General features: G+C 42.0%; 1 protein-coding gene across 2 annotated transcripts in view; it reads right to left on the reverse strand.

Annotated features, from left to right (window-relative positions):
• Positions 1-13,993, reverse strand: part of LOC145348313 (phospholipid phosphatase-related protein type 5-like) — a 128,887-nt gene that overhangs the window by 63,006 nt on the left and 51,888 nt on the right. For both annotated transcript variants that reach the window (XM_080196511.1, XM_080196512.1), the window contains exon 2: positions 12,633-12,765. In XM_080196511.1, coding sequence (XP_080052637.1) covers positions 12,633-12,765 — 133 coding nt within the window. The remainder of the gene's footprint in view (positions 1-12,632; positions 12,766-13,993) is intronic.

Genomic DNA, 13,993 nt, shown 5'->3' on the forward strand with positions numbered 1-13,993 from the left:
AGTGATGGAAAATGTCATCAACAGTGCACAGCAATAATCTGCTCACTAATGCCCAGTTTGGGTTCTAGGGGGACCACTGGGCTCCTGAGTTCATTACAGATTTGGTTCAAATATAGAATCATAGAACCCTACAGTGCAGGTAGAGGCCCTTCGGCCCATCGAGTCTGCACCGAACACAATCCCACCCAGGCCCTACCCCCATATCATACCCACTAATCCCTGAACACTAAGGGGCAATTTCTTAGCATGGCCAGTCAACCTAACCCGCACATCTTTGGACTGTGAGAGGAAACCGGAGCACCTGGAGGAAACCCACGCAGACATGAGGAGAATGTGCAAACTCCACACAGTGGACAAAGGAGCTGAACTTAAGAGGCTTGGTGACTGCCTTTGACATCAAGGCAGCACTTAACCAATAGTGGAATCAAGGGGCCCTAGTAAAACTGGAGTCAATGAGAATGAGGGGGAAAACTCTCCCTTGGTTGGAGTCAAACAAAACACAAAGGAAGATTGTTGTGCTTGTTGGAAGACAACAATTCAGACACAGGGCATTACTGCAAGGTTCCTCAAGGTCATGTCCCAGGCCCAACCTTCTTCAGCTGCCTCAGCACTCACCTGATGAAGGAGCAGCACTCCGAAAGCTCGTGCTACCAAACAGGACTTTAACCTGGTGTTGTGAGACTACTTACTGTACGGGATATGGAGATTGTGCAAGAAGATCGCTTTGAGGTAGAGGACCAGCCAAGATCTAGTTGAATGGTGGAGCAGACTCATGGGGCCAAAATGGCCCACTTCTGTTCCTATTTCCTATGTTGCAATATTCTTCCCCTTAATGCTGACACAAGCTGTTCTACTGATCGCGCCCTTCCCAAAATGTTTCCAGTCCTCTCTTCAAGGCACTGCTGTAGGCCGATAATCAGTATTTCCCTCTCTCTTTCCCTGATTAGAATGTCAGCCCACTCAAATGGCAAACTACATGTAAGCAGCTTGATTACTGCCCGTAGTTTATCTCCTGTATTCAAATGAGCTCCAGTCACAAATATCAATTCGGCTTCTCGCCAACAACTGTGGATTTAGTGCAATGGACACTCTGCCCAATCTGGACAACATATGACAATCACCCACTGCTGATTACCTTTGTACAATATTACAAACCAACTACAGTAGTGGACTACTAGAATTAAATTGATTTATCATTGATTTTCCGATGACTTTTTAGTTTGGAGCGAAGGAGATGCTTTATATTTACATTGCATGTGCTCAGATTCTAATGCTAGTGGAAGACAGCTGCTTGCAGTGACTAGGTTTAATTCATTGTGAAAAATTTGATCATTGTGGGAGGACAGCCAGGCTGGGAGACAAGAAGTGCTGGGGGAAGAAAAATATCTCAAAACAAGGATGGCACTGGGCACAGATGCACACACATTTTATTCTGCTTTATTCTTCTGATCAGTGTAATTTACAGCAGATGGGCTGCTTGAAGTCTAATTGGTTCAAATTATCACTACTGGCTCTGAGTCAGATGGTCACAAGGTCAAGCCCCCCTGCACAATGATGTATAAGTCAAATAGGATGCTCTTGTTGTGCTGTCAGAGGCATTCTTCCAGGTGAGGTGCTAAACCAATTTTCTGTGCACCCTCTCAAAGGGTCTAAGCTGCTTTTCTTTCCCTGGGGAAAGACAGGGAAGTTGTCTTGGTCAATATTCTCAGCAGAAGTCACTTGATCTCTTTCACTTCAGTTCACTGCACTTCAACTTTCTCAGGAAGCTAAGGAAATTCACTAAGACTCTCGACAATTTTTATAGATGCACCATAGAAAGCTTCCTGATGTATCACAGCTTTGGTATGGTTCCTGTTCTGACCAAGACTAAAAGAAACTACAAAGGGTTGTGAATGTAGCTCAGTCTATCACACAAACCAACCATCCATCCATTGACTCAATCTACACTTCCCACTGCCTTGGAAAAGCAACCAGCATAATCAAGGATCCCTGAATCCTAGATTCACTCTCCTCTATCTTCTTCTGTTGGGAAAATAATACAACAGTCTGAGTTCATATACCAACCGACTCTAGAACATCTTCTTCGCTGCTGACATCAGGCTTTTGAATGGACCTACCATATATTAAGCTGTCTTTCTCTACACCCTAGCTATGACTGTAACACTACATTCTGCACCATCTCCTTTCCTGCTTCCCTATGTACTCTATGAACAGCATGTTTTATCTCTATAGCGTGCAAGAAACAATAGCCGGAATTTCACTGCCTTGCAGAATGAAATTCTGCATTGGCCTCGGGTGGGATTTTACAAGCCTTACCGAGTGAGGTCGTAAAATCCCGCCCAATATTTTTCACTGTATCCCATTGTGTGTGATAAATCAAATCAAAAGTCCCCAGGTGAACAGCAAACTAAAACCAAAATCCATGCTATCTGAGCTGTGTAACACCAAATATTGGTGTTACGTATTGGTGTTACACCAACAGTCTTTTTGGCTTTGACATTAATGGTGAAGTATTCTGGATTTTTTTGCAGAGTGTTGCAGTGGGTGTGAAAAACAGGGTGGAAGGCGCTAGTGCCAAGAGCAGCTTCCTCTGTCGAAACTTAAATAAAAGCTTAAGAGGGGCTTGTTCCAAAATATTATAATAATGGGCCTCCACGGAACACAGCCTGCTCAACCTCGGAACCCCCACCTTGGAACTCCCCTACCTCCACCTCAGAGTCCCCAGCCACCATGGAACACCCACCCAAGTAAGAACTACCCCACTCAGTCCGGCACTACCTTCAGTATTGCCCCATCACACTGCCTGGGCACCCGGACACTGCCCCTGGGGCACTAAGCTGACTGCCCTTGCTCAGCATTTTATATTCCCAAGTGACATTGATGGATTTTTTTGGAGGACATCAAGCTGCTGTCTTTCAGGGATCACTAATCTGTTAATAAAAACTAAGATACTATAATTTTTTTGGGATGTTTTCTCTGTTTGGTGTATTGGTGGAGTACTGGATATTGCCTGGCCATATATTCTGGTAACACACTTCTTTTGGACGCATTCACCATCATACTGTTATGTTTGCCTAATATCTTATAATCTCTTTTCCACATCTGGTGAATGTTGCTTGATTTCATGGGCTTTTGCTATAACCTTGTACTTTCTCTTTTTTATCCGATATATTCAAAGGCTTCACTAATCCTTTCCTAGGAACATCACCTGCCCTGAGCAATTGTTTTCTTTTGCTTTCTAATCTCATTCTGTTGTGTTTTCTGTTATGCTTTTTGAAAGTTAATCTTCTCCCATTTGCAAGAGATTTGTTAGGGTTTTATCTCAGATCACAACTATTATACAATCACGTGAAAACTCATGTCTGAGAATCCTGTGGTTGCAATTTTCTCCTAGCTGGTACAGCAAATTTATGAATTTGCATATTTGATGATGACATCTTTTTGGATACTGAATTATGCCTGAAGATGTCATTGTGTGAGCTTGAAGCCTCGTCAACTCCCTGGCCTGCTGTTACATTATCTTCAATAGCTCCTATTGCATAGAATAAGGTACTGACCACATTATTTTTGTTCATTCTCATACAAACGTGAAGTTATTCTGAGTATGAAAAACCTCTCCTTCCAATTGTCCCGGTGCTAAGGCTGCCATCAGTGCTTTGGGAAGTTTCTGAGGGTGGCAATATAGACTCCATGCTTGTCCTAAGCTTGGGATCTCTTTTGGCTTCAGCGGCTTGCCTTCCATGTTATGATCTGCTTTCATTGCAGTCTGGATTCTAGCCCTGTGCATCAGCCTGCATCCCCTGTGCCTATGATGCTCTGCTGTCAGGTGGGTCATCAATCTTTATTTTCTTCTTATCCTGTTTCAAAGGATTTGTAGATCGGTCAGGTCTGTCGTCTTCACTTGGAGTTTTTCTGGGTTTTCTCTGCTCTGTCTACTGTCAGTTGTCTTACAATTGGGGGTCCAGTGTGGTTTCTTTAAGGTTTGCCTGTTATACTGTGAATGCAACCATAGATTGTTATTTGTAAGAACCATTGTGGTTCCATTTACAGATCGATCCACATCTCAGTACTTCACACAAAGTCATACTTTAACTACCCATCTGATCACAGTTCCATAATCATGTGATATTTCATCATTGTTACATTAGCAGTTACATTAATATCAGATGTTTCTGATGTCAACTCTTTACAGGTAACAACACATTCTCTGCTCCAGAATGCAACTGTGCATATTTTAATTCCCAGACTTCATGTAAACCTCACTAGCCCACCTCCCAATATGTGGTGTGTGGAGGGGCTGGGAGGGTGGGGCAGTATCTTCTGGGAAGATTTCCTCATGGAATCCAGAGGAACATTGTCAGGGCACCTAAATAACATGGGTAACTTCAAGAATGGTATCCACCCAACCGACTCCCAATGTTTTGTTTAAAAAAATACATTCATCAGTGTCAAAAGTAGGCTTACATTAACAATGCAATGAAGTTACTGTGAAAATCCCCTAGTCGCCACACACCGGTGCCTGTTTGAATACACTGAGAGAGAATTTAGCACGGCCAATGCACCTAACCAGCATGTCTTTCGGACTGTGGCAGGAAACCGCAACCACTGTGTCACCCATTGGGTGAGTCTAGTTGAAACTGTCCCTTTAGTCACCACCAGGGATTGTCAATGTTGCTAAGTTACTTCGAAGGGGTCTCAATAATGGCTTTGCTTAGGACCATGCCACTCTCAAAACTAAAATAACCTTGCATGTCCAAGGATTATGGAATAAAGAACAAGATTTTGCTGTGTCCTCCTCATTTCTTTGGCAACATTTTGCTTTGCCAATTAATTAACTAGCTCGTTATCTGAAGCAAGCTAATCTCTTCTGGTCCTGACCATAACTCTGTGCTATCTAATGGCAGCTCACTGCACAAAGCACTGAAGGCAACTGTAAGGAATTGGTCGATTTAAAATCTCCATGGAAACATGTCGAACTGATGAACTTCTGAAATGCAAATGCCTGAAGAACACTTCTGTTTATTTATGGCCAGAAAAGAATGCAGCAAGCACGTTTTAAAATTCTTGCCAGTGAATACATTTTGGATCTTTTACCTGCGTTCCACTTGCAAGACGAAGATTGATAGAAATATTTACATCAACATTTTCACTTTGGAAGGAGAACAACAGTGAATAACACCGTTCAAAACTGATTTTTCAATTTGTTGTTGAATGATGGCTCATTGAAGTTCATGTATGCCAATAAAAACAAATACTGATTTTCTTTTAGAATCATTGAATAGAATGATGCAGATGGAGGCCATTGAACCCATCGAGCCTGCGCCAATTCTTCGAAAGAGCACCGTAACTAGGCCCACCCCATGCCCTATCCCCCCTAACCTTGCTAATTCCCCTAATCCCCTACACATCTTGGGGCCCTAAGGGACAATTTAGCATGGCCAATCCACCTAACCTCCACATCTTTGAACTGTGGAAGAAAACCAGAGGAAAATCAATTTTTAATATGAAATGGTTGATTTTTAGAAATGGTTTTGGCTTATTTTAAGTTGAGCTTTCTTATATTTCTGCTTCAGGCCCCAGTCAGGGGATTTTCAAGCTTTTTCCCTCAACAGATGTGGATCAAGTTACAATATAAATTGTGAAGTTCAGTCAGAGAACAACACCCAAGGGAAGCAAAGGTTAGCCAAATCGTAGGTAACTGCAGAAATAATGATTATTTTCCACAAAGAAGGGCTTGTCTATTTATTTATTGAACTGTCTTCCTGCACCCTATGAGCTTCATGGAATAGGAAGGGACCAGGTTTCCTTGTAATGAATGAGCTGATTATGATCAGGGTGCCAGGAAGCATCTTACAATTGATCTTAGTGTGCCTGGACAAGAGAGAGGAAAAGGTCAGTTTAGGTTCAAGCTTTGGAAAGCTAGCCTCTCATCCCCCCGCACCTCAGGAAAATATATGTTCTCGAAACTAGGTCCAGCATGACTGTGATTTTACCATTCATTAACCATTGAATTGCTATAGGGCAGATAGAGGCTATTTGGTCCATCAAGTCTGCACCGGCTCTCCAACAGAGTATCGTACCCAGGCTAATGCCTTCCTGTCCCTGTAACCCCACACTTTTATCCCACTAACCTAAAAATTTGGGGGCAGCACAATGGCATAGTGGTTAGCACTGCTGCCTCACAGCACCAGGGATCCGGGTTCAGTTCCTGGCTTGGGTCACTATCCGTGTGGAGTTTGCACGTTCTCCCTGTGTCTGCGTGGGTTTCCTCTGGGTGCTCAGGTTTCCTCTCACAATCTGAAAGACGTGCTGGTTAGGTGCATTGGTCATGCTAAATTCTCCCTTAGTGTACCCAAATAGGCACCAGAATATGGTGACTCGGGGATTTTCACAGTAACTTCATTGCAGTGTTAATGTAAGATTACTTGTGACACTAATAAATAACTTACCTTTGGATACTAAGGGACAATTTAGCATGGCCAGTCCACTGAACCTGCATATCTTGGGACTGTGGGAGAAAACGGAGCACCCGGAGGAAACCCGCACAGACACGGGGAGAATGTGCAAACTCCACACGGAGCGTCACCAAAGACAGGAATGGAATCTGGGCCCCTGGCACTGTGAGGCAGCAGTGCTAACCACTGTGCCACTGTACCATCCATAAGTGGCCCACAAACACCCATTATTCAGGTTAGCAACTGAATAATGTTGATATAGACAAGATAGTTGGAGGATTGCACACTAGAATGAGAAAACTGGGGGTGGACAAGAGGTTCTCTATGTACAGTTACAACAATACACCAGGTTGCATGAACAATAGAAATTGTACCCAGTAGGAGTCTCTTGATGGCAGAGCAATCCCCCAGCAAAATTGTCACTTCCTTATAGCATAGAATGGCACTGCTGATAATGGCATACTTGCTACAGCCTCTAGCTTCTCGCCTTTGAATTAAATGTAAGAACAATGTGGAAAGAAAATGGCTCAGAGGATAATGAGGAAGATGGATTGAAAAGAAGTGAGTGGGCCACAAATATTGCCAATTAAATCTCACTTCGATTTCCCCTTCTGTTATATCCACTTGAAATGAAATCATTTTGAAGACACAGAGATATTTTGAAAGCTGAAAGTGACATTCTACACTCAAAAGGTTGATGTCCTCAGAGTCCGCCTATTATTGTAGATGTCACGCCATTAAGCTGGGAAAATTTTTGACATAATTTTTGCAAGTAGTTTACGAGCGTCTTCTAGATTAATAATCCATTAACATTAAAACCAATTTCCGTGACAAAGCTTATTAACTTTTTGACAATCCTGGATGGAAAATGTATTTAACACAATCCAGGAGCTTTATCCATCAGCAAAACGGGCGCAAGTAGGCAGAGATACGTGCCTCACCCAAATTGTCAGCCAGTGTGTATTAAACAGAGTCAGTTTTCCCATATGTCAGTTTGTCAGGAGTCACAAAAATCATTAACTACTTTTTCCCACGGGATTGGAATTGACAATGTTAACTGATTGGATTAGTTGGGAAGCAGGACTGCCGGGCTTCAGAATCAATCCAATCATTTAGGATCAGAGTGGGGATCGTCCAAATTAGTTAGACATGCACATAATCTGAAGATAAACTGTCTGTTTCTGAGATGTGCACTTAGAAATATATCTATTTAATATTTGTTCCCAAATAATAAATACGTTGTTAAAAATACGTTGGCAATATTTGTGGCCCACTCACTTTTTAAAAGCTTCTTACTTCCTCAAATCAGAAGAGATAATGCTGGAAAATCTCAGCAGGTTTGGCAAAGTGAGAAAAGGACTGATGTTTCAAGTCCAGATGACCCTTTGTCAACGCCTTGATAAAAGGTCATCTAGACTCGCAACGTCAGCTCTTTTCTCACCTTACAGATGCTGCCAGACCTGCTGAGATTTTCCAGCATTTTGTTTTTTGGTTTCGGAGTCCAGCATCCGCAGCAATTTGCTTTTACTTCCTGAAATGATGGTTTTGATTTTTAACTCTCAGACAGGAATGCAACACAGTGAATCTCCTTCCTATTTAGGAAGGCTAGCGTGGAGGCTAACAACTTGGCTTTATTAACATAGATCTGTCAACTTCCTGCCCAGCCATTAAAATTAGATGCCTGGAGGCCTCCTCCTGGGACCTACTGGAATGGACCCTTTTCTGATCATAGGTCGAGGGTTGAAAGTGAAGGGTGTGGGGTTGCTGGGGGTAGGCTCAGGCTTTCTTTATGGGGCTTAGCAACTGTTCTTAGCAGATGTGAAACTTGTGGACAAGCTACTCTGCATCCATCAGTTTAAACGTCAGATTTTACTCCAACTGCAAGATCTTCATACCTATAAGTAGAGTCTGCCTGCCTGGGCAGGCATCCATGCGATGTCTGATGTAATTGGCCTTATCAGGATGGAGAATGAATAGGTTAGCTCACTGTAACATCCCCATGCTCCCCTAACCACTGCCGCCCACCTGTCGTCTGTTCATGTTGATCCTGAACTTTCAGGAAGACACTAAGCTGTTTTCTTATCTGAATATTTATTTTCTTCAAGGCCAGTCACAGATGTTTTTTGGAGCTATGTATGAATGCATTAACTGTCTACATTTGAGCGTCCTGGATTAGAAAATAAAATAGAATTGGTGAAGGTGTGGAGATGAGTTATTATGGGTTTAAAACATTGTTCTGAAGTTCTCATGATTTACCATTATGTAAGGCATGTTACTGTGATGTATGCTCAGACCAAAGGGAGTTGTATATTGCAGTTATAGTATAGCACTGAATGGTATTTTAAATTGTTTAGCTGCCCATGGTGGGAGACACTTAATTACTAGGCTATAATGCAGAAAACAGTCTAGAAATCTCATCGCTATATTAGTCAACATCCACAGTAGATTTGTGAAAAGTATCTCTCCTCAGGCACTGTCTTCCTTTCCTTCAAACCTGTCAACATCACCCTCTCCTCAAAAACCCAACAACCCCTTTTTCATTGCAATTACTGCTCCATCTCCAGCTTTCCCTACCTCCTTTGAACATGTTGACACTTTACAAATCAGAGCCCTTCTTTCCCAGAGCTTTGAATCCCTTCAATCAATCAGGTTTCCACTCCAATCACTGTCTCATGAAGGCATCTATTGAAGTCACAAATAACATTCTTTGTGACTGTGAAAATGATGAACTATTTCTCCTTCTCGACCAGCCTGCAACCTTTTGAGGCAGCTGCCCAAACCATTTTCAACAACTGTACACCATCATCCAGCTAGATAGGATTGCACTTGCACGGTTTTCCATTGTTATCCATCCTGATGAGCCAGAGAATCATTTGCAAGGTCCTCTCTTCATGCCCCTGCACTGTAACCTTTATGATTCCATAAGGATGTATCCTTGGGTCCTTCCTATTCATTCTCTATCTTTTGGCGACATTATATGAAAACATAATGGCCGGAATTTTCCATCCATTCACGCCAGTGGAATTTTCCCGTCCCGCTGCACCGAACCAAGATTTTGCTTGTTGCCAATTTCTTTGTCTTTGCTGCAGTAGGAGCGTGGCTCAAACGGACAGTAAGATTGCACCCAATTTCACTTTTCACCTGTAAGCTGACAACATCAGGTTCCACTTCAGCCCCACCTCTCTCAACTCCTTTGCTGCCTCTAAATTTGACTGAATGAAATTTCATCTAACTAAATACTGGACGGTAGAAGTCATTGTCATCTTAGCTATTGATTCTGTACCCCTCCCTGGCAATTGTCTGAGGTTGAACCAGGCTGTTCACAACTTTGGTGCCATATTTTATCCTGTGACGAACTTCTCAGTGTATATTCACACTATTACTAAACCACTATTTCTAGCTATGTAGCATCACCTGACTCAGTCTTTAATTCAGTTATCTGCTGCTGAATCTCAGATCCATGCTTATATTAACTCCAGGCTGGACTATCTCATCACACCCTGTCTGGCCTCCCACTGTAAATTTAAAGTTATAAAAGGTTATTTCTTGCAATTTAACTCACAATGGTTAGCACTGCAGCCTCACAGCTCCAGGGACCCAGGTTCGATTCCGGTCTTGGGTACGTCCATGTGGAGTTTGCACGTTCTCCCTATGTCTGTGTGGGTTTCCTCCGGGTGCTCTGGTTTCCTCCCACAGCCCAAAGATGTGCAGGTTAGGGGTATTAGTGGAGTAAATACAAGAGTTACAGGGATAGGATGGGAGAGAGGGCATGGGTGAGATACCCTGTCAGAGTTGGTGCAGATTTAATGGGTCGTATGGCCTCTTCTGCACTGTAGAGATTATATGATTCTAAGTCCCATTCGCCAATGTTCCCTTAACTTCCATTTTCTCTATCTAGTCATTTTGTTGTACTGCGCAGTCTTTTTGCCTGGAGGGTGTAGGGTTCAGGGCCAAAGAATGATGGGTGAGGGCAAGAGTTGGCAATAAATTGGCATTGGATCTATAAAGATGCATGACAAGTTGGTAGGGAGGCATAAGTCAGCATGGAGGTTTTTTGGGTCATGGTGTTGGTGAAAAGGTATAGGTTGGCATGGGTATATGAGGGATCCTGTGGGGTGGGTAGAGGGGTATATGAATACATGAACATACAAAATAGAAGCAGAAGTAGGCCATTTGGCCCATCAGGCCTGGACCATCATTTGATCAGATCATGGCCAATCTGCTTGTGTTTCAAATTCTACATTCCAAATTACTCCATTGGCCTTTGAGTCCCTTGCTGAAGAAGACTCTATCTACTTTTGCCTTAAAAATACTCAATAATCCCCACTCCACCAACTTCTGAGGCAGAATTTCGAAGTCACACAACCCCTCTGAGAGAGGAAAAAAATCTCCAGTCTCTGTCCATAAATAAGGAGACTGAAACTGTACATAATATTTAAGATCCCACTGATGCCCTGTATAACTGGAGCAAGACAGCCTTACTTTTATGTTCAGGTCCTCTAATAATAAAGTATAGGATTCCATAAACCTTCTTAATTCACCGTTGTACATGCATACCAACTCTATGGTGGTGGAGTATGGATGGGGTATGAAGGGTGGATGGTAGGGGGGGTGAGGGTTAGAAGGCTGGGTCACAGTACAGAAGCACTGAAGCTGGCCGGTTAAACAACATTGATTCAATAATGTCTTTTCTGATACCTCGACATATTGCTAATAGTTAAAAAAAATGTTTAAAATGGTTTAAACAGCGCATTATCAATTCTGACGAAGGTTCATCCAGACTTGAAATGTTGGCCCTGATTTTACTGGCACGGTTGCCCAAAGTTCATAAGATCGTGCCCGAGTCCAACATTCCGCGAGCCTTGCCCGCCCCAATTTCGGGGCAGCTGTGCCAGCAAAATCAGGGCCATTGACTCTATTCTGTCTCCACAGACGCTGTCAGACCTGCTGAGATTTTCCAGCATTTTCTGTTTTTGTTTCAGATTCCAGCATCCGCAATAATTTGCCTTAATCAATTCAAGTAATATTGGTGCTTTCATGGGACAAGGTCAGATGCGATAGCGAGCCGATTTTTTAGATGAAAATATCTGCAACCACATTCTCTACATACCTGATTCACAACACTGAAAAAAGTCCAGGCAGCACTTGACATTTAAAAGCACTGAAATTATGCCGCGATCGTTTGAATGCTTTACCTGAAATCTGCTGCTTTATCAGAGATGCTAGTCCAAATAAAATATATGGTTTAATTTCTCTTAAAAGAGGTGGACGTGCGATTTTCAGATAAGTTGCTCAGTATAATGGGGCACTAATTCACTCCGCAGTCTGAGAGCTGTAGTTGCTGTTTGTTTTATTATGTAATCACTGTGAACTGTGCAGGGGAAAGATTGACAGACTGAAGTGCATAGATTTTGACCATCCAAAGTTCTCAGTATGAATCAATGACAGCACCTGAATGTTCCAGACCTGAATGGCTCTCATTCTACACTTGGCTCGTGTTCAATTTCTGAGAGTGCCTTTGATATATTTATAAACTGTATCTTGTGTTATCAGCTGGTAGCAGCCATTGCCGTCATTAAGATTACCACCTGCTAATGCTGTTCGGTGAGAAATAGTAAAAACCATTCCCTGAATATAATGTCGTTTCGGCCAATCATTGCTTTGATTTCAGTCCAAATCTGAAATGCGGGCATGGGCACAAAGTCTGTCATTTGCAAAGATCAACAAATTTCAGTGAAATAGTAAATGAGTTCCTCATTGTGGTCTGTGCTCTATCCAAAGCTCCACTCTGTTCCTGGTATCAAGCTGTCACAACAAGGCAGAAAACCTGTTCAAATTATAACTATTTTCGAGAGACATTTAAGTTAAAGCTCTTATGACCATGTCAGAATACAGAACAACATTTAATGTATCTTATTATTTTAATTCATTCAGTAACGCAATTGGTACATTTGATGATTTTGTACTTTCCACGATATGTTATGTATTTACTAATGAAAATAATATTTGTCTGCACATTTTAAAGGTTGTCCTTGATACAATTGGAAAGGAAGTACAATAATCAGCATTGTGATTTTATGTATTGTGTATCTTTTTTTGAAATTTAGAAAATGGTAGCCTTGTGTGATTAAAAAAAAGCATGCTTTGATCAGATAGAACTTTAAACGTTACTCTTACCAAGGAACCTAACTGTTCTGCGCACCAATGGATTGATGTAGCAACAATCTCCAGTTATTATGGTCTTCTCACGGTTTCCAAACTCTTTAGTAGCTGATTGAAGGAAAAATACAGCCACTTCTCCCACGATCATCTTTCAAACAATAAAGAGATTATTGCATTTTAAAATTAGCCGAATGAAGCATGGTCACTGTAACAGACATGCACTGCCACCAATTAGTTAATTTGTGTCACAGGTAAGCTTACATTAACACTGCAATGAAGTTACTGTGAAAATCCCCTAGTTGCCACATTCTGGTGCCTGTTCGGCCACACTAAGGAAGAGTATAGCACCAAACCAGCACATAAAGTAAAGTTAATTAATTAGTCACAAGTAAGGCTGACATTAACACTGCAATGAAGTTACTGTGAAATTCCCCACATCTTTCAGACTGTGGGTTGAAACCACAGCACCTGAAGGAAACCCATGCGGACATGGGGAGAACATGCAGACTCCACACAGATGGTGACCCAAGTCGAGAATCAAACCCAGGTCCCCAGTGCTGTGAGGCAGCAATGCTAACCACTGCACCATTATGCAATTAGCATTGAACTGAACCCTCTTCAGGTTTGCTGGAACATTTTGTCAAGGCTAATATATTCATTGCCGATTGAACCCAAATCACAAAGCAATGAATCAGACACAACCTTTACTTATGGCTAATACAATAGCATGCAGCTATGTTTGGAAAAAACATTACATAGATTTAAATGTGTATTAATTGAGCCAGATGTAATTGTGTAACACAATTATTCATCAGCAAAGATTTTCTTGTTCAAACTTGTTCTACTCTAAAGATACAAAGGTACTAGATTTTGAGGTTGAACCCTTGGTCCACTGTTCCTGACCTCAATCCGCCTACACTGCTGTCAGCTAGTTGAGCAAACCCAACAAGCAAGCTTATGTACAATTGTTTGAAATACTAACAATACCTTTCTTAGCCCCAAATTAAAAATTGAACCAGCTCTGACAAATGTTCTAAAAATGTGCCACTTAACAGTGAAGCAACAAAATGTTCAACCTAATGGTGCACTATTGTTACTGTGGGTCCATTTGACCAAGCATAATTGCCTGGCAGTGAAATGCAAATAGGACTGTCAGGGACAGAGGTTAAGCTGTAGCACATTTTAAAGGAAGAACAAAGTCTATAATTTCCCCCCAATTTTTCAAACACATCTTTAGCCACAGGTTCCATCTAGCAAAGTTTGCATCTTAACATCCTACTTCTGCATCTAACTGCACAGGTAGTTTGGGACAAGTTGTTGAGCCCTCTCCAACCTCAAATTTAGGGGTGCAATTCTTACTGGGAATCTCCTGGCAT

The sequence above is a fragment of the Carcharhinus amblyrhynchos genome, chromosome 9 (genome assembly GCF_965287045.1).
Source record: "Carcharhinus amblyrhynchos chromosome 9, sCarAmb.v2.hapA, whole genome shotgun sequence".
NCBI lineage: Eukaryota > Metazoa > Chordata > Chondrichthyes > Carcharhiniformes > Carcharhinidae > Carcharhinus > Carcharhinus amblyrhynchos.